The sequence below is a fragment of the Gadus chalcogrammus genome, chromosome 4, assembly GCF_026213295.1.
Source record: "Gadus chalcogrammus isolate NIFS_2021 chromosome 4, NIFS_Gcha_1.0, whole genome shotgun sequence".
Lineage (NCBI taxonomy): Eukaryota > Metazoa > Chordata > Actinopteri > Gadiformes > Gadidae > Gadus > Gadus chalcogrammus.
In genome coordinates, this window is record NC_079415.1 from 28,065,246 (window position 1) to 28,092,706 (window position 27,461).

Genomic DNA, 27,461 nt, shown 5'->3' on the forward strand with positions numbered 1-27,461 from the left:
CAATGTAAAACCAATATTACTGACGGTACTGACTATCGATGAGTTACATTTTTGACAACATCATTATTATGGTCATTAACACAGTCCGAAAGTTTGTGAAATCAACAACGTCACACAACATTACATTAAATAAGTGTTAAATGAGTGTTAATGTTTCAAATGTTTCATTTGTACGTATGTTGCAATGCAGTATGTTTTTTTTCACCCGGATGAATGCCTCTGGTTTTAAAGGACCAAACAATGGAGGGGCAGAGCTAAGTGGCCAATAGCAACTACTCAGCAGTCCTGGTAAAAAATAGCCAATGACACCCCACGGGCAATAAATAAAAGCAACCTTATCGAGCAATTAGACTTCTTCCGTTTTTCACGATGCATTCTTCTTTGCTTGAACAGTAGTCTGTGGCTAAATGACAGCTCAGATTCAGGGATAGCCTAGTTGGATTCAGATGCGGATGTCAGATTCGAACACGTGTGACTTCTACTGCTCAGCATACTGGTTTGGGGTCCTGGTTTCCCACAGCACTTTACAGCTAGGCAACACATGCCTGCCGCCTTAACTACGTTGTAATATTTTTTTAAATAATAATACAAAGGAAAAATAAAGATCTTTCAATTTTTTTATATTTTTTAATTAAAAAATGCACAAATTCTTTGACTGTTCTTGTTTCAGGTGTTTTTTTGAAAAGCTGCTTATTTATTAACTATATATCATTCAATATTTAGTGTTTGATAAATAATGTATCATGGCGATGTATCATGATGTATCATGATGTATCATGGTGCCCAGCGTGGAAGACGTGTTTGCGAAGTGCTCCCGACATTAATTTATTTTAGCATTTATTTTAGTGTTATTGTGTATAGTTAATGTAGGGTGCTGGCACGAAAGGATCGTGTACAGCAGGGAAGCACTTTTGAACATTGAAAAAGCTCACCCAAAGCTTAAATCTGACCCTTTAAACTTTCTACCAACTTTTTTTTTTTTAAACTTACTGTGGACCTAGAGGAATATGCTTCAGTGGTTACTGGCTACATCAGCACATGCATTGACAACATTATCCCCACCAAGTGCTGCAAAACATACCCTGACCAAAACCCCTGGATTAGCTGTGATGTACGGTCCATGTTGGCCTGCAACACATCATGGACTACCAGCAGCGGAGCAGGGTGGGTCACAACCAGCCAAAGCACACTGCCAGATGAGCTGAATGAGTTCTACGCTCGCTTCGACAACCTCAACACCAACAGAGGGATTTTACCAGCAGAGGCAGCACAGAGCTCTTCACTCATGGTGACATCAGCTGAGGTGTGCAGGGCGCTGAGGAGAACGAACCCCCGGAAAGCAGCAGGCCCTGACAACATCCCGGGCCGTGCACTGAGGGTCTGTTTAGCGGAGCTGGCTGAGGTGCTAACAGATATTTACAATCTGTCCCTCTCACAATCTTCTGTGCCCACCTGCTTCAAGACCACCACCATTTTGCCCCTCCCTAAGAAAAACACCATAACCTGCCTAAATTACTACCGTCCCATCGCACTCACTTCAATTGTGATGAAGTGTTTTGAGAGGATAATCATGTCCCACATTAAAAAGACCATCCCGGACACCCTGGACCCCCTACAGTTTGCGTACCGCCGGAACCGGTCCACTGACGACGCAGTAAACACCGCCATCCACACAGCTCTCACACATCTGGAGAACAAGGACACGTCGGTTTGAATGCTGTTTATCGACTACAGCTCAGCATTCAACACGGTCCTCCCAACCAGACTGGCAGTGAAGCTCCTCATCCTCGGCCTGACACCTTCCCTCTGCAGCTGGGTTCTGGATTTCCTCACAGACAGACCCCAGACAGTCAGAGTTGGTACCCGGACATCAGGCACAAGCACGGTGAGCACAGGGACCCCCCAGGGCTGTGTGCTGAGTTCGCTGCTGTACACCCTCTTCACCTACGACTGTGCCTCCACCCAGCGCAACACCACCATCATCAAGTTTGCGGATGACACAACAGTCAACGGACTGATCACTGGTGGGGTGGAGACAGACTACAGGGAGGAGGTGGCTCAGCTGGTGTCCTGGTGCCACACAAATAATCTCTCCTTAAACACAGAGAAGACTAAGGAGTTGATTATCGACCCAAGGAAGAGTAGAGACCAGCACAGTCCATTACACATCGGTGAGACTCTGGTAGAGAGGGTGAAAACCTTTAAATTCCTCGGCATCTACATCAGCGAGGACCTCTCCTGGTCTCACAACACCCAGCACATTGCCAAGAAGTCTCAGCAGCGGCTGTACTTCTTAAAGGGAAACTTCACCCATTTCCATTAAGCTTTGTATCGTTAGAAACCCCCTCATATTTGTGAATGGTCGTGCATCATTCCCTTATTTTCTGGAGAGACTGGAGAGATCCGTATCGATCTCCAACACTTCCTGTTTAAGATGACGCAATATGACGATTTTTGCGTAGAAGTAAATAGGAAGTGTAAGAGGGGAAGATTCTCTTAAGACTACAAGCACTAGTCCCACCCCTCTATAGGGGGTGGGACCCACTGACGCTACAGACCTATTAGAGCAGTGCCAGTGGGTGGGACTTCACCAGCAGAAACTAACATCCACAGCGTCTGAAGCTAAGCTAACAGAGGCTGTTGATAAAACTGAAGTACAATGGTGGAAGGTACTGGATCTGACATAGAAGATGGGGATTTTGAAGATCTGATGCTCGAATCAGATGTTCGTGGCTACCTCGAGCCGCAATATAGCGACGAGCAGCTGAAGCTGATAGAGGAACAGGAGGCGGCTGCGGCTGCTACAGCCGAGTCAGAAGATAGGTGGAGATCTAGATCAGCGGGAATGGCCAGCGAAGCTGTGTATCATGGTGCATGGTGGGAGTTGTTGTCTTCAATCCACAAGCGCAAAAAAGTCACTTTCTGCCTTTTCTCGGTCAAGACGGCACCAAAGTAGAATTTTATTTTATTATTTGACTACATATAGGACCCAATTTCAATACATATTCATGCCTCCACCGGTGAAATGCTCCTTTAAGAAAGCTGAGGAAATTTGCACTGTCATCCAAACTCCTCAGCAACTTCTACAGGTGTACTGTGGAGAGCCTCCTGAGCAACTCCATCACAGTATGGTTTGGAAACTGCACGGTACAGGAAAGGAAGGCTCTCCAACGTGTGATTAAACTGCGCAATACATCTGTGGAGCAGCCTTTCCATCACTTCAAGACATTTACAACACCCGGGTTACAAAGAGGGCACACAACATCACCAAGGACACTACACACCCCCAGCACACACTGTTCACACTGCTACCATCTGGCAGACACTACAGGAGCATGAAAGCCAGAACAACCAGACTTAAAAACAGTTTTTATCCACAGGCCATCAGGCTGCTGAATGTCTCTCAAACACTGATGACACCCTGTATTTGCACTATATTCAATACTGTGAACTGTATTTATTTTCAACTGTGAGCTTCATTTGCACTGTGTACTTATCTACTAATAATATTCAATATCCAATGTATATATTCCAAAACTTCTATATTTCAATGTCTTTCAGGGCCTTCTGCTGTATGCGAACATTGCACATGCTAAACAGCACCTTATATTGAACTGTTTTTGTTTAACTAAATTCTGCTCTTTGTACAGATATTTTTAGTAGTTTAGTTTATTGATCTACTTTATTTTAAGCATATTTTGTGTGAAGGGAACTTGCAAATTAAGAATTTCATTGCCCAGTGCAAACTATGTTTCCATTGTGTATATGACAATAAACTATCTTGTATCTTGTATCTTGTATTGTTGAATGTACTACAGATTAACTAACAAATTAACTAAGTTAAAATACATCTCGTCCATTTAACACTTCCAAAAGGTCTCAAGTAGTTACTCTTTAAAAGGTCCCACCTCACTTTATGAGGTTTTCTGACCTTCATATGAGTTCCTGTAGCCTGCCTATGATCCCCCAGTAGCTAGAAATGGCGTTAGGTGCAAAACGAGCACTAGCTATTGCTCTGCCTTTGAAAAAACAAAGCTCAGACGCGCTGATTTGGAATTTTTCCCCGTATGTCGTCATATGGGGAAATGTTACCTCCCCTTTCTCTGCTTTGCCCAATGAGCTAAGACCTTGCATGGCCACATGTGTGTGTGCGTGTGTGTGAATATACACACTGTAACGCGAGTGTTGTACACTTCTTTGTTGTTTGGATAACTGTTTTGCTGTTGGTGTTAAAGCCGATAACACGTCAGGTTCGCTGACGTCTCTGGTATTTCCGGAACGAGACAGCAGTGGGGGTTATCTCAGCCATGGTTGAGAAGGAATTGGGGGAAAAGGAACTTTGGCTTTGACTCCATGAAGTACATGAACCGCGACATGGAAGAGAAAGGGATTGTTGCCCGCGATTGTCTCGCTGCCCGCTGCCGACGCGATTGTCTCTCCAGCGGGAGACAATCGCGGTCAACAATCCCTTTCTCCTCCATGTCGCGGTTCAGTCTACTTGAGATTGATGAGGAAGTGGAAGAACCAGAGACGTCGGAGAACCCAACGCCACCAACGTTTGAGATTCATAACATCGTCTGCAGGCGCACACAGCTTTTGGCCAGAATAATATGTTTTATATTATATAGATATCTATGTATTATATGGAAATATTTAGATACAGAGCTCCAGGACTTTATCACAAGTGTTGTACACTTCTTTGTTATTTGGATAACCGTTCTGCTGTTGATGTTATGGCGCTTAACACGTTGGACCCTCTGACGTCTCTGGTATTTCCACAACGAGACTCGTAGTGGGGGTTATCTCAGCCATGGTTGAGAAGGAATTGGGGGAAAGGGACACCCTTGGCTTTGACTCCCTGAAGTACATGAACCATAACATGGAGGAGAAAGGGGTTGTTGCCCGCGATTGTCTCCCGCTGGAGCCCCGCTGCCGAGGCGGTGGTCCCTCGGCAGCGGGCAGCGATGCTCCGGCGGGAGACAATCGTGGTGAACAATCGTGGGCAACAATCCCTTTCTCCTCCATATCGTGGTTCTGTCTACTTCAGATTGATGTGGAAGTGGAAGAGCCAGAGACGTCGGAGAACCCGACGCAGTCGTTTGAGATTCATATTATCGTCTGGAGGCGCACACAGCTTTTGGCCATGATAATAAATATTATATGATATAGATATCTATGCATAATATGATATTATTTAGATATAGAGCTCCAGGACTCCCGCCGGAGCAACCGGAGTGTTCTAGAATATTTACAGAACACGGCCAAAGGCTGTGTGCGCCTCGTCATTGTGATACATCCACTGTAAACAGAGCACATGGTACCGTGGCCGCAAGCTGCTCAGGGCCACACCCCCACCCTCCTCCTTAACCCGCCTCTCTCCTCCTCATTTGCATTAAAGCTACAGACACAGAAACAGCGAATTTGGGGAAAGCTCAATGGGAACGGCTTAAAATACTGTGTTAAGGGCCCACTAATATCTAATATTAAAGCATCCATAAAGTAGCATGCCATGGGACCTTCACCATCAGCCATGTTCGACGTATGTCCCTGGTGTCGGACATTCGGATATTTCCCAAGTGTTGGTAGGGCTGAACGATTTGGGGAAACAATCAAACTGTGATTTTTACGACCAATATTGTGATTACGATTTAGCATGATATTTTTATTTTTTTAATTCCTTATGTTCTGTATTATTCACTAAACAAGCAATAAATCGTTCTATAGTATGACCAACACAACATTGGAAGTAGTCAACATATAAACTGCTCTTTCCTTTAGGCCAGGCCTATGTATTGACAAGAATTGATGCATGAATTCAAATGATAACATCTTTATTTAACTATTAAAGTTCATACATTTAGCTATTAAGATTAAATAAATACTAATCTTACTGATCTCCAGACAGTAACAGTAACAAATCTCCACCACACCCATTATCATTTTTTAATCGCAGCCATTGCGATTTGCAAATCGCGTTGTTTTACACCGCAATGTCGATTTGAATTAGATTAATCATTCAACTGTCGAGTTCAGACTCACCAATCGGAAGGACCTCAGCACAGACAGCCCCTCTACGTTGGCCAGGCCGAGCTCCATCAGACTGAGGCTGACGATGATGCTGTCAAAGATGTTCCAGCCTTGCTGGAAGTAGTAGTAGGGGTCCAGAGCGATGATCTTGAAGCACATCTCGGCCGTGAAGATGACCGTGAACACCTGCAGAGAGCGGGGGGACAGGCAGCCATCAGCATCCCCACTGGTGTCAGGTTTCAAATCCAGCGTTTGTTCAAAACCTCGCCTCTTTTTCATTGACTGAAGTCGACACCTGTTAACAATGTGAATTTTTCTCACTTTTTCCCCCCTTACACAGACCTAATTGGTGTACAGAGATGAAGGAAATCAATTGAAGGAGGATGTGCTTTGGAAACCGATAATTACAAAGTGAAAGTGAAAAAGGAACGGGTTGGAAAAGAAAGTGTCTGCACCATGCGTTGACAAACCAATCTTGAGAAGGAGGTTTGACACCACCCACAGAGAGAAAAAATAAGCATTGATTGATTTGTAACGACTGACGGACTGCAGGGGGGGACTAGAAAACCTAGAAAGGGAAGATTGAAAATTAAAACAAAGAAATATACTTGGCTTCATCGCAGACGTTTGGCTCAAGTCTCGAAAGGCCCATATATAAAAAATGGAAGGCCAGAGTTTTTTAAAGCAAGGCTCTTTTTTTTCTTCCACATCATATCCTGAAGACATCCTTCCTCAAGATGCCCTAACCCCCAATCTGCTCATTAATTAAGGGGTTTCCAAACGCGTTCATGCCCTGACCCAGCTATGGAGGTACAGCAGGCCCAGGACCCACCACATATCTCGGGCAGTACATTAAAACGGAAACGTTGTCATTGCCGTATCAAAATAATTTTGTATTGTCTCTCCTCTTTTCAGTGCTCAAACATTCAAATTAAATGTAAACTAAACAGACGTAGGGATGTAGGTATGCATGTTTGTTTCTGGTGTCTTTTTTATGTTTAAATGTATTATACCTCGCCCTGTCCCTGTGTTTCCCGCATCTCTGATTGTCCTCACTCACCGATTGTTTTCACCTGTCACGAACTGGCACCTCTATGCCAGTTCGTCTTTGTTCCAAGCGGCCCAGCATTTTCCAAGTGATTTTTCGGATTCCTGCCCGTTTACTCCCGCCTATACCTTTGCCTTCTCCCTTCCGGATTGTTTGCCTGATCAACAACTGATAACCTATCTTCTAATAAATACCATTCTTTCTACACAGACTTTTGCCTCCGAGTCATGCTTTTGAGTCCTATTTTCCTTGTTGCTCACCCCCTACTTTACAAAACGTTTACTGCGCCAGACCCGAGTCTCACTCGCTCCCCTGGTGCGACCAATCCATGATCGGCACCCCCACAATTTGGAAACCGCTGTGCTAAAGGACGAACCCCAAGGCTCTGCCTCAAACGTCACGTCGCCATCAGCGTCACACAAACTACCGGTTACGACACTCCACAGGAAGTGCCACAAACCGTGTCTTTGAACATCATAAAACAATCAAGCATTAACGGCGGTCGTAATTTCTTTGTAAAAGGGTCGAGTTTGCGCTAGCAAGAATTTAAAGGTGATATTTATACCACCAGGTGTGAGTTTGATTAGCTGTTTTTAAAATCTGCCTCTTCTGACATCACAAGTGGGCCTGTCCACCTAGATGTATGACGGATAGATGAGCAACGTTTGCTACAGTCCACTGGGTAGGCTGGTAGACTGATCTATCCAGCACATATCTAGGTGGCAGATTTTTCAAAACGGCTTGTAACGGCTAATCACACTCACACTTTAACTATTGCACTGAGTCCTGCCACCTTCAGAAGTTTTCTGATGACTCAGCAATAGTTGGCTGCATTGAAAAGGGGGATGACCGTGAATACAGGACTGTTGTGGGCAACTTTGTCACTTGGAGTGAGCTGAATCACCTGCAGCTCAACGTGACAAAGACGAAGGAGCTCATTGTGGATCTGAGAAGGGAGAAAACACCAGTGACCCCTGGTTCCATACAGGGGGTCCCTGTGGACACTGTTGAGGAATACAAGTACCTGGGGTTGTACTTTAATAATAAGTTGGATTGGACTAGAAACGCAGAGGCCAAAGACTCTTTTTCCTCAGGAGGCTGAGGTCCTTTAACATCTGCCGGATGATGCTGAGGATGTTTTATGAGTCTGTTGTAGCCAGTGCAATCTTCTTCGCTGTCACATGCTGGGGCAGTGGGATGAAGGTTGCAGACCCCAACAGACTTGACAAACTGATCAGGAAGGCCGGTGATGTTGTTGGGGAGGAACTGGACACCCTGACGACAGTGGCACAGAGGAGGATGCTGTACAGGCTTCAGTCCTTGGACAATGTCTCACACCCTCTCTACGACACACTGGCCCAGCAGAGGAGCACCTTCAGCAGAAGATTCCTCTCACCCATTCTTGCACAATACTGTACAATACTTTTGTACAGTGCTGTCTTATATATATGTATATATATATATATATATATCTATATTATAGATATAGATATATATATATATATATATATATATACATATATATATATATATATATATATATATATATATATATATATATATATATACATATATATATATATATATATATATTTAAGCAATAGATCACGACAGGCTGTGGTATGTGCTCATTATACCACTGTTAAGGGGCGTTGTCCGGACCGACGCGCAGCGGAGGGCCGGCGACCCCCTTCACTTTTATACAACGGTTACTATTATGGCAAAACGAAAGTCATAGACACACCACTTTTAAAAAGAAACCAAGAAAGTCAAAGTAGCCGTTTTATTAAAGAATACAAAAAAGTAGTCCCTCCTGGCTGCCTTCAAAATGCACGACGGTCGCTATGCAACACACTTTAGCGTCCCTCCGAGAGAAGGCTCGGCTAGAGCGGTTCGCCGGCAATTTATCCTATGGAGCAGTTCACTCGCTGTGTGCCTAAGCTTTCGTTAGTCTCTCCATCGCCTTGCTCACTCCCGGAGTTACAACATTTATACCCTCTCCATCATCCAACATATGTTTTACTTTGTAACTGTTTCTACTTCCAGGCGCGGAGTGATATGCAAACTTTCACAAAATGATCGGGCGTCATAGCAGTTATGTATACGCTCATTATACAACAGTTAGGAACCAATCAGATCGCTGGATTTAGGCCCCCCGTTGTATAAATATATATATATAAATATAATATTATATATTATTCTTAATATTTATAATGTATATCTGGAGTTCGTGACAAAAATAATTTCCCCCTGGGATTATTAAAGTATTAATCAATCAATCAACTGGTGGTATAATACTTCCCCTTTTAAGCTCTGCGATAGTTTGTCGTTTGGCGTCGGCCCTCCACTCACCAGGTTCCCCACAGACAGCACGTTGTTGAACTCGATGGTCATTGGGTAGTGCTCCATGGCCATGAAGAGCGTGTTGAGGACGATGCAGATTGTGATGGCCAGGTCCACGAAGGGGTCCATCACCACCATGTTCATCACCTCCTTGAACCGCAGCCAGGTGGGGTGGCAGTCCCAGATCAGGTAGGAGTTGGCGAACTTGTACCAGCAGGGGGGGCACTTCTGTCTGGACTCTTCCAGTTCTGGGTAAAGAGGAGGATAGACGTAAGTATATGTAATATAACATGTATCAATATATAGTATTCATGAGATAATATTATATATTGGATAATAATTATATGTTTCAAAATTGATTGTGGCGAAATTGGGACGTTGTGTGTTGTTGTTGAATGCCCTATGCCCCAGCCGGTGCAACGAGGATGAGTGAGTGATTGCGTAAGTGAGTTGTGTTGAAATGCTACAGCTCTTTGAGACAACCAAGGAGTTCAAGGTATATCCACTGATAAAGGTGCAGTCAAACATGATTCTGTACAATGAAACTCCTGCGGAATTGCAAACATGGCCTTAAAGGCAAGTAAAACACTTGTTTTAGCTAAATATTTCATGAGGGGATGTAAGGAACACCAATAAGAAACCCACTTTATGCTTTCACATTCACATGTACATTTACATTCAGGGCATTTAGCAGATGCTCTTATCCAAAGCGACTTACAATAACTACATTTGTCAATATATTGCTGTCGGTACAGTAAAGATGTTCACAGAAACAAGTGCCATGCACTTACAATTGCGAGGTTAACCCATTCCACATATACAACAAAGTTAGCTAGGATAAGATGCTACTGCCAGGATGTACAACATATAATAAGTGCTTACATTAATTGCCAGGACGTATAAATCCTATTAGTATATGCTACACGTGAACCTCCTAAGATGGCGCCATGTGATTGGTTCGCTATCTCTGGATATTGGCCAATATCCCATGATTGAGACCTCAAACTCGGGATATTGCGTGACGGTCGTCTCCTCACACTAATAAAAACAAATAAAACCGCTACTAATAACAAATAAATCCCGGCAAAACGTGTTATCTTGTTTATTTTTGGAGTATTCATGTGCAGTATATTAAACCAATTATTCACCTCGGGCTCTGTGAATAGTGGGGAATAGCCCCCTCTTCGGTCTCGGGGGCTATTCCCCACTATTCACTTCGCCTTCTGCGAATAATTGTTTAATATCCTTGATACCAATTCTTGTCCTGAGAGTCCTCCCTTACCTTCCATGGTGTTGGTGAGGATGCTGGCGATGCTCAGGGCTCTCTGCCGGGCGCCCGGCTCCTCCAGGAAGTCCATGGACGCCTTGCGGAAGCTGGAGCACCTCTTCTTGAGCTCCGTGTCCATCGTCATGGTCCCCTGAAGAGATAGGACGAGTTCAGGACCAGAGATCGAGACTGAGTGACCCTTTTTGTTGGGAATAACAAGGGTAAGCTTCAATCGCAAAATCAACCAAGTGAAATAACCGAAAAATTGACCCAATGGAGTTCAATTAAGGTCCATTTTGCGGCTATTTGATTTGGTTGATATTGACGATTTAAGAAACTATCCAGCCTGATATTAAATGATAAATTGAGAGAGCACTAGGGGTGCCTACACCTCAACAAATATTGTATTTGAGAATTGTATTTTGACATTGTCAACCGATTACTCTTCGAGGGGCGGCCATTTTGAGCTCTCCAACCTCCAAGCAGCACGGGGAACATGGGACGGGGGCGGGGCCAAACATTCAAGCCCCTCCCACTATCTGTCTCTCTACACCTCATGATGTTGGGGGAAACTCCCACAGTGAGGACTCCAGAACGCGAGGGAGGGGGGGAGGGGGGGAGGGGGGGGGAGTCATCACCTCATGGGGGAGCAGGAGACGGCCGGTCGGGGGAGTGGGCGGTGGCAGAGGCAGCCCCCCCGCGGCGCCGGCCACCAGCGACACCACGCCGTTGCAGTCGACGGCGCAGTGCATCTTCCCATTGGCGGGCAGACGCCTGTCGCGCGGCACGGTGCCGCTGCACACGCTCCCCTGGCTGGCCGTGCTGTATCGGCGCTCGGCCCGCCGCGGCACGAAGAGCGATCCGCGCCGGCTGTCGTCGCCGCATGGCCCCTCCTCCAGCGTGCTGTGCTCGTCGTCGGCGAAGTCGTTCTCCGAGCCGGCGTCGCGGGCCCGCCCCCGGAAGCTGAAGAGGCTGGCGCGGCTGTTGCGGCGCGGCGAGAAGAGCGAGCCCCGGATGCTGAGCAGGGACTGTGGGCGGTGGAAGTGGTGATTGTGGTGGGTGGGGGGGAAGGTACACAGAAAGGGTGGGGAGGTTGTAGGTTGTAAAATAGTGAGTGAGTGAGTGAGTGAGTGAGTGAGTGAGTGAGTGAGTGAGTGAGTGAGTGAGTGAGTGAGTGACTGAGTGACTGAGTGACTGAGTGACTGAGTGACTGAGTGAGTGAGTGAATAGCCACTCAAAAGCCGGTTTTATCACATAACCGGGTAAGTTAACCCAGGGTTTGCGGTAACCCTAGGTTTTCCGTTCCATAAGGATCACGGTATGTAAGTTGCTATAGAAACATATGCTCTGAATCAAACCTGGTCGGAGCAGGTTTTGCACAGGTTAAGTTTGAAACATAACCCGGTTTTGGGTATTTAAACCGGCGTTCATCGCAGATTTCATGTGTTCACAATGGCATGCCCTTTTGATGAGAGAACTGCTGATATCGGAGCGCAAATTATACGTGCAATCCACCGGGAGTGATTGATAAGACCACGGCTCGACATCTTGGCAGATCGGATGACTTTTTGCTGGAGTGGAGAGATATAGACTCTCGCGCAACTCTTTAATATATTTAAATAGCCTTACATAGCCAACACTACCAATCGAGGACCTGGCCTCAGTTCACTCCAGACTATTTGCGTGTCCCTCCGTTTTTTTCAAATGGTAGTTTTATCTAGGCTGTAATGTTGGAGATGCTGAGCACATCTCAGTCCTTTCAGATGACCCATCCAAGATTTGTATCGGCCTCCTATCATACAAAGAGCAATATTGTCTGAGTACTATGCCGAGAGGCATTTACAACATAAAGTATAAAATAGTCCTAACGGACTTGCATCCACCGGAGAATGTTCGATCGTAGCCGGCGGCTTCATTACAAGCACTAATCCATCTTGATCTGTGAAGTTGATGAATTGTCACTTTTAGGTTTTCTACCCAGTTAACAAAAAAAGAAACATTTGGAATAGTATGCGCTGTGGAACGCACACGGTTTGCATGTGTTACTTCGAAGGCAAAAAAAATCCAAAATACAAGAAAACACAAAAACCTACATTCAACCAGTGGGGTATGGCCCCTGACTCTCTGAGGAGGTAGACCTCCAGGTAACCCCTCCATGCCAGGGCGCCCACCGGGGTCAAGACAATTTGAGGGCCAGATCCAGTCTGCCGACTGTCTGCCTTTTCACGATTGGCTTAAAAAAATGGCTTATTTAAATTTATACCAATACGATGGTGGGAAAAGCTTACCAGTTTGTATGTTTTTTTACTTTAAGAATGCTTAACTGGGATATTTATATATTCATGGCTCAAATATTAAGGATCATGCTTTTGACGTGTAACTAACGCATTTACGCGGTCAGCGATCCACTGCCAGGCTTTGGTTCTCCGGGTTGCAGAGGCTTTAGCGTTCCCTTTTCTTCTGATAATGTCCTTCTCCTCGTCATAGCTCTCCAGGAGAACCTGGAGTTCCATTTCATTGAAATAAGCGGCCCGTTTCGCCATATCGATCAGAGTTTCCATGATACATGCATCACGTCTTTTTAGGTTTGGCGTGGACGCGCACAACCCTGTGTTAAACAACTCCGAGTTGATTGAACTAATGCATAAACGCTGCTGTGAAACCGAAAACTCTGGGTTGGTCGGCACAGGGTCAATCAACCTAGAGTTCAGCGTTAACTCAGTGTTTGTTAAACCTCCGTTCGTGGAACACCCCTCAGTTCTCCGCTGACACCGGCTTTGCTAGGGTTGTAGTTGTTCCGTACCTGATTGGGCGAGGAGCACCTCTTCTCGTACGTGAGGCGGTTGGCGTCGATGGAGAAGCGGAAGCTTGACCTCTTGATGCTGTCCTCGGACTCGGACTTGTGGACCGTACCCCGCCGGCCCCGCTCCTCCTCCTCCTCCCGCTGCCGGCGCTTCTTGCGCCGGTTCCGCCGCTCCTTGGCGCTCTTGGAGCTGAGCTTGGACGCCAGGGACGAGGACTCTGAGGTGACGGCGGCTCCTCCTCTCCCTCCTCCTCCTCCTCCTCCTCCTCCTCCCCCTTCACCTCGCTCGCTGTACTCCCCGCTCTCCTCCTCTGGCCCTGCCGCTGCTGCTGCCGCGGCAACCTGCTGGCCAATCGGGACGCACACTGTCATCGAGATGCAACGGTTGTCACGGCTACCTGAAGCAGACCCTCGCGGTGCCTCGGGGCCAGAGGGTCTCGTTAAAGGGTTATAGGAGGAGGGCTCCGGCGGAGACGGATTAGCGGCTGCAGACCTAAGACCCACCGTGGATTCAAGGGCTAAATCATGGAGGCCGTTATTAAGTGTTTTCCAGTCATATAATGTGCGGTATAGCGTGGTCTTTCTGACTGGTATTCAGGTATTGGGGTGGCTTAGCTCAGGAGGTAGAGCGGGTTGGCTGGTAACGGGAAAGGTTGCTAGTTTGATCCCCGGCCCTAAGCAAAGACGCCTCGACCTAACAGCTCCTGATGAGCTGGCTGACGCCCTGCGTTGTTGACTCCGCCGTGAGTGTGTGAATGTGTGCATTAACCGTTGTAAGACGCTTTGGATGAAAGCGTCTGCTAAATGCCTTAAATGTAAATATAAATGCAAATGAATTCTCATGAGAACATGAGAGTCGACTACATAGTGAAAAGGAATACACGCACAGCGGTGATAATGAATGAAACCCCAGACTAGAGTAGAACAGGTACTTTAGAAAAGGTGTAAAATATTTAAGCATTGTGCACATAAAAAGGTCCAAAATTAGCTCCCAAAAAAAAAGACACCACGTTTCCAGGGTATGACGTTGAGTGAGAGGCCAGAGATTCGACGTACGGATGGAGCAGAGAGACGGGACTCAGGGGGTGCCTTACCTGCGCCTCCTCCTGCTGTCTCTTCAGTTGCTCCAGCATGGCCTGGAACTCCTCCTCCTTCTGCTGGTTCTCCTCGATGGTGGCCTGGTTCTGCTCGTCGTAGGCCATGGCCACCACGGCCAGGATCAGGTTGACCAGGTAGAAGGAGCCCAGGAAGATGACCAGGACGAAGAAGATCATGTAGGGCTTACCGGCCGCCCGCAGCGTCTGTGGGAGGGAGAGGAGACAGGCTTTTTGTCGGGCCATCACTGTAAATAAGGACTTGTTCTTAATGATCGGACTGGTTAAATAAAGGTTTAAAAAATTTAAAAAAAAAAGAGGAGGAGGCCCCCAGAGAAGATTATGATGCACTACGGATTCAGATACAGATAGGGATACAGATGAGGATAGGAAAACAGATACAGATAGGGATACAGATACAGATGAGGATAGAAATACAGATACAGATAGGGATACAGATGCAGATACAGACACAGATGGTTACAGATAGGAATACAGATAGTTACAGATACAGACACAGACACAGATACAATTCCAGATACAGATACAGATACAGATCCTAGCCACCTCCAGCAACAAGATTGGTCAGAACAAATATGAAAAAACTAAAGAAATTCCCAGAGTGGAGCTTGTCTGCTGTCGACAATAAGGTGATGTATTATACCACCAGCTGAGTGTGATTTGCAGTTAGAAGCCGTTTTGAAAATCGGCCTCTAGCAACATCAGAAGTGGGCGTGTCCACCTAGACGTATGACGGATAGATGAGCAACGCTTGCTACAGTCGAGTTGGTAGGCTGGTACACTGATCTATGCAGCACACGTCTATGTTGGCACATGTCAGAAGAGGCAGATTTTCAAAACGGCTTCTAACGTCTAATCCCACTCACACCTGGTGGTGTAATATGTCACCTTTAAGACACAAATGAGGTCTGATTAGTGAGCCCAGGCTGTGGGTCGGGGGATCGGGAGGCCGGTTTTGGGGGGGGCAGTGGGGGTCCCTGTCTACCTGTTGGTACAGGTTCTCCCAGTAGTCCTGGGTCATCAGGCGGAACAATGAGAGGAAGGCCCAGCTGAAGGAGTCGAAGCTGGTGTAGCCGTAGTCTGGGTTACGGCCCACCTTCAGGCAAATGTAGCCCTCGGGACACAACCTGCCACGGGGAAATAAGATAAGATCAAATAAAACTTTATGAATAAATTCCTGTGTTACAGCACAGCAGCAGTGGAAGACACAGGCTATAATACAATACAATTAAAATTCTAAGTAGGGCTAAAGTCAATGCAAAAGTAAGGACAAACAGAACAAACAGGTCAAACATTATCAACAGTATAAATTATAAAGTGGCCCAGCGCCATTAGCAATAAATAAAGTGGCCCAAATGACACACGTTTATTGCAATATCCTCGATAGATCACGTTCTATAATGTTAGAATGTTATTTGAGTTTCTAGGAAAGATCTGTGGTGGGAAATGTGATCGTTGTATGGGATGCGTTTCTGTTTTAGTCTGCGGGACTGAATGATGAAGTTGTGGGGCGCAGAAGCCCATTGTTGAGCGAGCAGTGCTGCTCAGGGTGTAAAGACCATGCTCATTACGGCTCAGTCAAAATCTTTCTAGTGCTGCCACGAGTGGCCCACTTGATACCCTTCTCTCTGAATAACCACATTAAGCCGGCCATAGCCGGTTTAGACCCATTAGATGGGGGGGGGGGGGGGACGAAGGTAAACAGTTACAATAACGTCAAGTGAAAAATAAGGACAAATAAATCCCGTACTTGCCCATAAAGCAAACACAAAGACAAAGTAGCACACGGCCGTAATGGAAATCTTTAATCCGCCATTTTGAATTCAAAGGCGTTTTATGTTTTTTTATCTCTTCATGGCGCCTGAGAGATCTGAGGTTGTGTCTGAGCGGTCAGATAAAGGACGCTGAGGCTTACCCGGCGCCAGTGCCGTTTCCGCAGAGCAGCGGGTCCCGACGGTTGGGGAGGCTGTAGTAATTACCTGGACGGGGAATCACGGACAGACAGATGGACGGACGGACAGACAGACAGACAGAGGAGACAAAAAGGGAAAGAAAAAGTTCATTTTTTTGCAGCAAGCTATAAAATTCAGATCTTTTTCGGGAGATGACAAAACTTGTTTTTTACTCGCCAGATCTGGCAACACTGACATTGTGGTCCACCAACCGAGACATGTTTTTGCTACGTTGTAATGCGTGCGACTGGCAACGATAAAGCAACTCCCTTATTCCACTAAGCCTACTACTAATACCTAAAGCGTAGATTGTCGGCCGACTTAAGTGCAACCAGATTTTCCGATTATATTCATCAGAACAATACAGATTCGCAGGTGTTCCCCGGAAGTCCTTTGAAAAGGTTTAAGCTTTAAAACCTGTGCGTGGGATGGGGGAGTAGGCGGTGGAGTAGACGGACAGATTGGAAAAAAGAAAAAACTGATTGTGGTTATAATGGGGAGCTGTTGTGGCGGGTCGGGCTCTTTTAGCATTAGCTGTGGTCGTGAGTCACTCCGTCTGGTTGTCAACACTAACAGCGGAATAAGCAACATGGAGGGTCTTTTTATGGCTATTGCGCTGTAGGCTCTTAACGTCAGCCTCAACCGGTGCCTGGTAACCCCTGTCCTCTCCGTTACCATAGCAACGGTGTGTCAGTTGAGATCACGCAACGCCACTTGGGGCTGGTACAGTATTTTGCAATTATGCTCGTTATGATGATGCTTTGATGAGGATATGGATTAATGGCCAACTGGGGCGTTTCTCCAGATCTCGCCTCAATGGGATTTCTGGACCGATCAGCTGACACACTGTTGCTATGTCACGGAAGGATTACCGAAAGAGTTTATGTTTTAGAATCAGTCTCAACTTCTCCCCCTCTCCTATTATCTCCCCCTCACTCTCTCCTCTTCTCCTCTTCTCCTCATCGCTCTCTCCTCCTTCATCCCTCGCTCCCTCATCACTCTCTCCTTCTCCCTATCCTCTCCCTCACTCTCTCCTCCTTCATCCCTCGCTCCCTCATCACTCTCTCCTTCTCCCTATCCTCTCCCTCACTCTCTCCTCCTTCATCGCTCTCTTCTCCTTCTCCCTCTCCCTCTCTCCTCTTCACCTTCATCACCTCCTTTCCATCTCTCTCTGAGACACACACACACACACACACACACACACACACACACACACACACACACACACACACACACACACACACACACACACACACACACACACACACACACACACACACTGTGCGGGCGATTATCCGCCACATTTACCACATTACCAACCAGCCATTCACTAGCGAGCAATGACCCACAGCTCCGGGCGGCCGCCGTCACTCCCCGTAACAGGTCAGCTGCGACGGCCAAGTACCAAGACCCCTTCCCCCCCTCCTACTCCTCCATCCCCCTTGCCCGGGGCCTCAGCGCCCTAACACCTCTCGCCGCGATACAAATTAGAGACTAACTCGCTGAAACCCGACCCCGCCTGCCCGAGGGGGGGGGGGGGGGGGGAGAGAATAATAAGGGGAGGGAAGAGAATAATAAGGGGGGGGAGGGGTCAAGTGGAGGGATGCGCACCGAAAGCTTTTGCTACTCACTGTCGTTGTTCATGTACTCGGTCCAGTTGAAGGTCCCGTTCAATGCTAGGCTATCGTTGAGCGCTAGGCTGTGGTTCAGCAGCAGGCTATCGCTCAGGCTGTCGAGGGTGTCGTTGACAGAGGAGTTGTACCAGAGCGGGAAACGCACGCACTTCTGGCGCAGGTTGCCCATGAAGAGCTGCAGGCCGATGAGGGCGAACACACTGAGGCAGAAGACAGTGAGGATCATGACGTCCGACAGCTTCTTGACCGACTGGATCAGAGCCCCCACGATGGTCTTCAGGCCTGGGGCCGGGGCCGGGGGGGGAAAGGATGGGAACACAGGGACATTACTGGCTGCTTAGTACTGCTGTTGGTAGCTAGCACTAGCCAAATGCTAGCGCTGATGATCATTTGATGATGAAATATTGCCAGATGTGTGTTGGCAAAAGATACATTTTGCCTTTTGCTAATGCAAAATTTGGTAATCAACAATTTGCGAATGCAAAATTTGCTGATGCTAAATATGTTAATGGTAACATTGATAAAGCTTATTTTCTAATACAGATACGGATTGTATTCTAACAATGACGGCAATCTACTATATCTATAGATATATTAAATTTAACTTAAATTGTACGTTTCTGATGCAATGACAATGAAATTCAATATATCTATAGATATACCTATATCTATACTTATCTATATCTATTATAGATATAAATACATTTCCTTTTCATTATAGTGGTGCATTGTGCTCTTCAACATGTCATATATATATATATATATATATATATATATATATATATATATATATATATATATATATAGCATGTTGGTCTTATTTTCCACATATTTAACAATGGTGAAAATAAAGAAATAATTATACAGATCCAATTCAGTCCAGTTACACTTTTAAACAAACAAACAGTTACATAGCAGTTTGCTAAATGATTTGTTGATGTTCACAATGTGTCGTCATGTCACCACCCAAATGTCCCCAAAAACACACACAACCACACGACATTCAAGGAAACGGCCACATGGAAACGAGGAGAGGAGGAGCGTTTGCCAAAAGATGATAGCCTTTTGCAATGTCTCATGCAGAAAATGGACGCAAAATAAAACTTTAAACTACAACTCTAAGTGAGAGTCCCAAGGCAAGAGCAGATTTCCTATACAGGGAATTTGGTTGGTAGCGAATGTAAACCTAAAAGCTACGAATCAGCCAATCCGTGTAGATTAGAGCTAGATTCCAGCTTTTACTGACCTTGGGATAGAGGAGGGAGAGAGAGAGAGAGAGAGAGAGAGAGAGAGAGAGAGAGAGAGAGAGAGAGAGAGAGAGAGACGGGTTTGCAAGAGTGAGACAGAGAGATAGGAGGAGACAGAGAGATAGGAGTAGGCAGGAGTAGGCAGGAGTAGATGGAGGTGGTTTGGGGGGGGGGGGGCAAAGGTGGTTTTGCTCAGATGTTAGCGAAACACCAAAATGCTAGCGGTTAGCCGTTAGCATTTCATGAGCCCTTTTGACCTTCTGAACCCCTGGTAATGGGGGGGGGGGTGGGCTCAGTCAAGCTCCCTCTCACCTGGGATGACAGAAATAGTTTTCAGGGCCCTCAGAACCCTGAAGGTTCGCAGTGCTGAGACATTGCCCAGGTCCACAAACTCTGTGACATATCTGCAGGGGGTAGGGGGGAGGAGGAGGAGGGGGGGGGGGGGGGGGGGGGGGGGGGCAGGGAAGGGGGGGGGGTATGGTTGAAGTAGCAGGGGGAGGGGGAGGAGGAGGGGTTGGGACAGGTATGGGAGAGGTTTGGGTGAGGTAGCAGGGTGAGGGAGTCGGAGGGGGGAGTCGGACGAAAGGTTAAGGTAGCAAGGGGGTAGGAGGAAGAGGTAAGTGTCCGGTAGGCGGGGCGTGGGTGGGGTTGGGGTTCACACATGTGCACGCACGCACACGCACACACACACACACACACAGGCAGTGACGAGACAGAGAGGGGGGAGGGAGGGAGGGAGGGAGGGAGGGAGGGAGGGAGGGAGGGAAGGAGGGAGGGAGGGAGGGAGGGAGGGAGGGAGGGAGAGGTGGTAACGACAAACCGTCACAAACGAACAGGAGGGCGAGCGGAGGTCAGCCTTACCTGGAATGACTGAGATAGTTTTCAAAGCTCGCAACACTCTGAACGTACGCAGAGCGGAAACATTGCCTAGGTTTACAAACTCTGTTACATACCTGCAGGGTCAGATACACACAGGACATCAATATATATATAGTGCATCATTATGTACAGAATATATACCGTCAATAGGTTAAATACGGTAAACACACACGTTATATACTGTATATACGTATACCTGCAGGGTCAGATACACACATTAAATCAAATACCGTCATTGTGTACAGTATATATACCTGCAGGGTTAGATACAAACAGTACATCAAATACTGTCATTATGTACAGTATATATACTGTCAATACATTAAATAACCACATGGTATACTGCAGGGTCAGATACTCAGTATATCAAATAGTGTCATCATATACTGTATATATACCATCAATATATGAAATACGGTAAACACACATATTGTATATGTATTCATGCAGGGGCAGATACACAAAGTACATCAAATACTGCCATTGTGTACAGTATGCATACATCAAACACAACAGAATATTTATGCGTGTGTGCGTGTGCGTGTGTGTGTGTGTGTATATATATATATATATATATATATATATGCAGTGTCAGACACACAATACATCAAATAGTGTACAGTATACATTATATATGCCTGCAGGGTCAGATATTCTTGTGTTTTCAGATGCTCATATTTGACATGGCATATTTTCATACCATAATACCTTTGAATAAATTGATGACCGGAGGGTGTACTCGTCGACAGCAACCAACCCATATATGGGTTTGGGGTCCAATACAGGAGATTATGTCATGTAATCATTACATGTATTATTGTATGATTATTATTATGAAATAATGATCTCGCTGTATGTTATCCCTTACTTGGAGGCGATTTATATGAGAGATATCTCAGAGGATACAGCTGGACAATAGATGCCAACAGGGCGCTAGCAGTACGCTACCGCGGTGCCAACGGGATGCTATTGAGCGCTAGAAGGCACTTAAGCTTGAATGCTAACGGATACCAACTAGTGGATGCTACACCCATGGACGCAAGCAGGTTGCTAATAAGTGCTTGTGGAAGCTAACGGATGACAGTGCATACGCGAGTGGATGCTAACAAATGCCAACACAGGCGCCAGTGGTTGCCTCACCCATGAGCCCGGGCAGGATGCTGATGAGTGCTGGCAGATGATAACGTGGGCACGAGCAGACGCATAGGGGCTAACAGGATGCTAATGTGGATGCTAGCAGGATGCTAATAAGTAATTCAAAAGCTAACGGCTGCTAACGCAGGTACGAGCAGACGCATAGGGGAGAGCTAAGATACTAACGTGGACACTAGCAGGGTGCTAAGGCGGTGAGTGATACTTACGCCATGAGGATAACACTGAAGTCCAGCCAGTTCCAGGGGTCGCGCAAGAACGTGAACTTGCCCACACAGAAGCCCCTGGCCAGGATCTTGATGAGTGACTCAAAGGTGTAGATCCCTGTGAAAGTGTATCTGACGGAGAAGGGCAAGAGAGAGAGTGAGAGTGAGAGGTTAAGAAGGGAGAAGACGAGGGACAGAGAGAAAAGGAGTGTGAGTCAGCTTTGACCCAGACACTCTGCCAGACACTTAGAGAAAACAGGAAGACACAGTCACCACCAACTCGATTCCTTTATATTATATATATTATATATTAGGGTGACTACACGCTCCTGCTTTCCAGGAACAGTGCCTATTTCCTGACTATAGAGCATAAGCAGGCCAATCATATGCTATCAGTGAGTAGTCTACTTTAGCTTGTTTTTGGCTGGCTAAGCTTAAATCCCATCTTAATAAACCATTTGGCCTAATCTTTGACTTCAGTGATACATTTACCATGGTATGAATAGGCAAAGTGTGAATATGTCCCATTTATTAAAAGGTGTGCACGGTGAAAAACCTTAATAATCATAATCCTAAAAACCTGAAGAAGAACCTGAAATAATTCCAGACAGGACATTTGGGAATGACAGCCATGTAAACAGCCTTAACTCAAAAGCACACAGCGTGAGATTATAAGTTTACATACATATATATGTAAACTGTGTATAAGGCTGAGGCCTTTGGTGTTAGCAGCTCAGAGATAAAAGAGCAGAAGAGAGGGCAGAGAACTTACTCCACATTCTTGGCCCAGTCGGGGGGGTTGCTGAGGGTCATGAACGCACAGTTGGTCAGGATGGTGAACATGATCAACACGCTGAACATCGTGCACGGCCGACAGGTCAAGGAAGCATTACGCATGATCATCACACAATCACGATAATCGTTAAAGGAATGTACAAAGCACATACACACACAGATGCATGTGCACACACACACACACACACACACACACACACACACACACACACACACACACACACACACACACACACACACACACACACACACACACACACACGCTAAGAAATGCTGAGTCACTGTGCCCCACAGTGTGATAATCAATTACCAGACTTCTTAGGCAAAATAAATAAAAAAAAAATATTATAATAATCCCCATAGGCTTTCTGCCAGGTGTCTCATCAGGTGTATCTGCTCCACCCTCGTCGATGCCCATCCCCTGTGCCTCCCCAGGTGTGTAGGCCCCGCCCCCCAAGCCCAAAGCGCGTTGGTCCGCCCCCTGTTTCCCCAGGCGTGCCAGCCCTGCCCTCTTTCTCCCCATGTGAATCTGTAAGCCCCGCCCCCTGTCTACCAAGGTGTTTAGGACCCACTCCATTTCTCCCAATGTGTCGTTAAGCCCCGCCCCCTGTCTCCCCAGGCCCGCCCCTCTGCCGCAGGAAGGATATGAGTGGACCAGGACTCTGATGGAGATCCGCCGCAGAGGGTTGAAGGGGCTGAGGATGTACAATGCAGGCGTGGCGTTGAAGCGAAAGAGGGCCTTCCCACGGTTCAATACTATAAAGGTCTGGAGGCCGGGGAGAGAGAGAGAGGGAGGGAGGGGGGGAGGGAGGGAGGGAGGGAGGGAGGGGGAGGGCCAGAGAGACAAGAAGAGACACACAGGGCGCCATTACAACCCACACATATAAAGAAGTACTCAGTGGGAGGAGCTAGGTCTCTGATGGGCCAGACGTGATCAATAGGACTTTGTGCGGGGCATACGTGTATGTGCACGTGCATGTACGTGTGCGTGTGCGTGTGCTCACGCATGTATGTGCGAGTCAGCCCGCCCACCTTCTGGTTGCAGTAGAAGGAGTCCAGGTCCTCCAGCGGCGTGGACACCAGGCGCGGGGGCACGTCTCCGTAGATGAAGGGCAGGGACTTCCCCGCCTCCAGGTCGCCGTTGGGCCGCGGCTCGTCGTCCTCGTCTCCTCCGGCGCCGTCGGCCCCGCGGCGCTCCACCCGCGGCCGGCGGGCCAGCTCCTCGGCGATGTGCCTCTCGATGGCGGCCAGCGACTCGGGTACGAAGGGGCGGAAGCTGTCGGGTCCCGTCGGTACAAGCAGCTGGGCCATCTTGACATCCTGCTGCTTGGCTTTGGGGCGGCGGGCGGGGGAGAAGGGGGAGGGTGTAGAGGGCGGGGGTGTTGGGGGTGTTGGGGGACGGGGGGGTGCAGGAGGTCAAGGGTGGTGTGGTGTGGGCGGAGGATTTAGCAAGGGGGATGGGGAGGTCTTAGCAGGGGGTGGAGAGCTGAGGGAGGGAGAGAGGGAGGGAGGGGGGCAGTGATGATGATGTCACAAAGGGAAGGAAGGGAAGGTAAGAAAGGAAGGAAGGAAAGAAGGAAGGAAGGAAGGAAGGGAGGGAGGAAGGAAGGAAGGAAGGAAGGAAGGAAGGAAGGAAGGAAGGAAGGAAGGAAGGAAGGAAGGAAGGAAGGAAGGAAGGAAGGAAGGGAGGGAGGAAGGAAGGAGGGAGGGGAAGAGGGAGAGAGGGAAGGAGGGAGGGACATAGGTAAGGGAGGTCAAGTAGAAAAGAGATAAGTAGGTCAATCAGAGTAGGTTAGCGAAATTAGCGTAGGTATTTAAAGTGCTTAGCAACGGGATCTCAAAACATAAAACCCCCCATTACATATCACTAAGGGATGTATCCACTACAGAACCTGACAAGTATCAGAAAGACAAATAAATATACATTTCAAAGTCAGCTTATAAACTCAGTCATAGAGAGATAGTTTGGGTGTGGTCTGAACCTCCCCAACCCCCCCTTGCTGCTTTGTGCAGTTTGTACATCCTCAAAGCCCGAAACATCATGTCTACGTGTCCACGGTAAATGGTCACCCGCTTGGCTTCGTAGCCTGGAGAGACAACAGACTCCACCCATTAAAGGAATAGTGGATGGATGACACGGAACATCATTATCTGATGTACAAAGAACAACCTCTAATACCAGTGGTCAAAAACTAAACACAACACTTCAGATAATAAATGTTCTTCAAAAATCGTGTTTACGTAATGCATAATCCAAATTATTTCTGCCATCACATAAACAGACAGATGAGCATCCTCAACTAACAACTAAAAAAAGAAAGTAATAAAAATATGACACTGATCACTGAAATGAATAGCCTAATCGTGGACCATGTCCCATAGCATAGGCAGTTTCTCCCAGTCCAACCCCGACCAGAAAGCTGGGGACCGGGCACGCTCAAGCCAAGCAAGCAGCCTGCTCCAAAACTCAGGCCTCACAATGTTTATGGAGGAGAAGCTGTTGAAGGCCCACGAAAAGGACAGAAAGTATGTTTTTTTCTTCCCAACCACACAATGCTTTTCAGCTACAGGTCTGTGAAACGAAACTATTGTTTACACTTAGCAATATAAGGGCTAATACTAGACCAAAATGAACAGAACTTTGCTGGGAGTTTAGATGATATAAAGCTACACAAGGCAAACGCTAGAGTCCTTCACAGAGAATGCAAGGTAGAGAATTCACAAATAAAAAAAAACTGAACTAAGGACTAGGGACAGAAACTAGGGAACTCCGATAACACGAATAAGACTCCACCTGCGGTCATCAGCCATGACCGCAGGGGACAGGAAACCTAACCAGCAAGAAACTCAGTCAACACAATGTTTTCACGACAGGCTATTTCTACTACAGGACACTTCAAGTACAGGACACTTTGAGTACAAAACATTACATATAACAATTAGATGTAGGGCAGTTAGCAGACGCTTTCATCCAAAGTGACTGACAGTAAGTACATCTGTCAGAAGAAAGTGAAACAATGTATTGCTGTCTGTACAGTAAAGATATTCCTACAACAAGTGCATTTGTGTACAAGTCCCAGGACAATTGACCTATTTGAAGGAAAGGATTGTTCAACTTCAAGACGTTTCAACACCAGGATGATTAAACTAAGCTTCAAATGATACAATGTTTAAACTCTGAGATTTAAACTACATTGCATTTAAAATAAATGAAATGCAATCACCCTACAGACGCACACACACACACACACACACCCACACACACACACACACACACACACACACACACACACACACACACACACACACACACACACACACACACACACACAATTCGACGATGATGAGCTCGGTAAACGACATGTACGGTATGTAGTTACTCCACTCTAGTCTGCAGTAAATTACCCACACATTAGCGGGCTTTGCGAAGACATACGCCGCATTGAACATCGATTCATGTCTCAAGTTACCCCGCCACGACGCACGGCCTGCCTCCCCTCACCACCATAAACACAGCCCTCTTTCCATGTCTGTCTGTGTCTCTCTTACAAAAGGCCAAGCATGTTCCACCAATAGACGGCACGGCTGAAGACACAAACAAGATCACTAATCCACAAAAAAACAAAAAGCATTCCCCGGAGACCTATTATTAACACTCTCTCTCTCCTCCTCGTTCTCTCATTCCACTGCTCTCTCGCTCTCCCTGTTGCTGCTTCTCCTAAGAGTGCGATCTGTCCCCCTGGGCCACCGATATCTCCAACATCTCACGGCTGGGTCGGTCTCTCCTTATTTGTTTAACGTGAGCTGGATGCTGACCAGCCTTATTTTGACGACATGATGATGACATCAATACAACCCCCACCGACGATGACGTCAATGCTAGACCACAATTGGCGGATGACGTCGTCGATTGCTTTAGCGAGGTATCTGGCTCTGATTCGGTGGCGGATATAGGGAACCATTGAAATCGGTTGAAAACCCAACCGAGAGCAACAGGTTGTCTCTGATCTCCATCGAAAAAGCAACAGTTACACAGGACACTTGAATGATATGATGACGTTCCATTAGAGTGTCCTGCTGTCTTACTGATGCTTTTCCGTTGGAGACCGGGGACACCAGTTGACCATGATACAAAACAGGCTTCATGTCACCACAACTTGGTTTTTTCGATTTGTATTTCGTTTACATCTTATCTGTACTAGTAAGAACTAGTTTTCATTCGGCTGACAAGGTTGACACTAGAACTACTTCAAGAGGGGCACTGTACAAATTGTGAAGATTTTATACTAAGCTCCATTAGGTATCTCTGTGACGCATGAGTTCTATTATACTATAACTACATAATAATTATTCAATGATAAACAGGCAGGAAAGGGTGTTTGACTACCCGTCAACACGTTCTGGGTTCAAACACTAGTAACCAGTACATTGCTGGTTGCTACGCTTGAAAAAGTAAACAATTAAAACCTGTTCTGTATAAAACACTAAACACTAAAAGTGCAACATTTTTTTATTACTTTCATCATTATCATCAGTCCACCAACAAGACGGCCAGGCACTGGGCCTGGCCACCGTAAACCACAAAGTCTCCCTATAAACAATCAATGCTCAATCAGTGAGTTAATGCCCTCATTTCATTGGACAGAGCCGCTCTATAAACAGAACACACAGACACGCCGGCATCTGCTGTTGCATCCCTGCACCCTGCCCCCGGACACAGTGTTTAGACGTGCGTGGTGTAACGGTGTGTCTGGCATGATATTTAGGGTCATAGATGGAGGCGGTGGAGCAGGAGGAGAGGCAAGGGGGGAGGAGGGGGGGTTGTGTACACGAAGTGTGTCTCATCGACTCCACTCAGGGCCTGCAGCAACAGCATCCACACACTGTGACTGCATGGGTACCCAACTCAAGAGCGTTCCCCTCTGGCTGGTGGAGGTGGGGGTGGTCAACAGAGACGTGCGAGATGGCTGCCACTCTATTTTCAGAACGTTTA

At 46.8% G+C, this 27,461-nt stretch overlaps 1 protein-coding gene across 9 annotated transcripts in view; it reads right to left on the reverse strand.

Moving 5' to 3' along the window:
* Positions 1–23,779, reverse strand: part of scn1lab (sodium channel, voltage-gated, type I like, alpha b) — a 42,835-nt gene extending 19,056 nt beyond the window's left edge. The window contains exons 1-15 of one of the 9 annotated variants that reach the window (XM_056588717.1): positions 23,501–23,779; positions 23,116–23,234; positions 22,446–22,535; positions 21,677–21,805; positions 19,749–19,840; positions 18,324–18,471; positions 18,187–18,254; positions 16,519–16,582; positions 15,589–15,730; positions 14,583–14,789; positions 13,489–13,830; positions 11,282–11,713; positions 10,701–10,836; positions 9,428–9,666; positions 6,040–6,213 (exon numbers count right to left, since the gene is read on the reverse strand). In XM_056588717.1, coding sequence (XP_056444692.1) covers positions 6,040–6,213; positions 9,428–9,666; positions 10,701–10,836; positions 11,282–11,713; positions 13,489–13,830; positions 14,583–14,789; positions 15,589–15,730; positions 16,519–16,582; positions 18,187–18,254; positions 18,324–18,471; positions 19,749–19,840; positions 21,677–21,805; positions 22,446–22,535; positions 23,116–23,234; positions 23,501–23,779 — 2,661 coding nt within the window. Of the gene's footprint in view, positions 1–6,039; positions 6,214–9,427; positions 9,667–10,700; positions 10,837–11,281; positions 11,718–13,488; positions 13,834–14,582; positions 14,790–15,588; positions 15,731–16,518; positions 16,583–18,186; positions 18,472–19,748; positions 19,841–20,297; positions 20,390–21,676; positions 21,806–22,445; positions 22,536–23,115; positions 23,235–23,500 lie in introns of all 9 variants that reach the window. The other 8 variants (XM_056588720.1, XM_056588723.1, XM_056588719.1 and 5 more) reach the window with 8 other exon arrangements.
* Between the last annotated feature and the right edge of the window lie 3,682 nt (positions 23,780–27,461).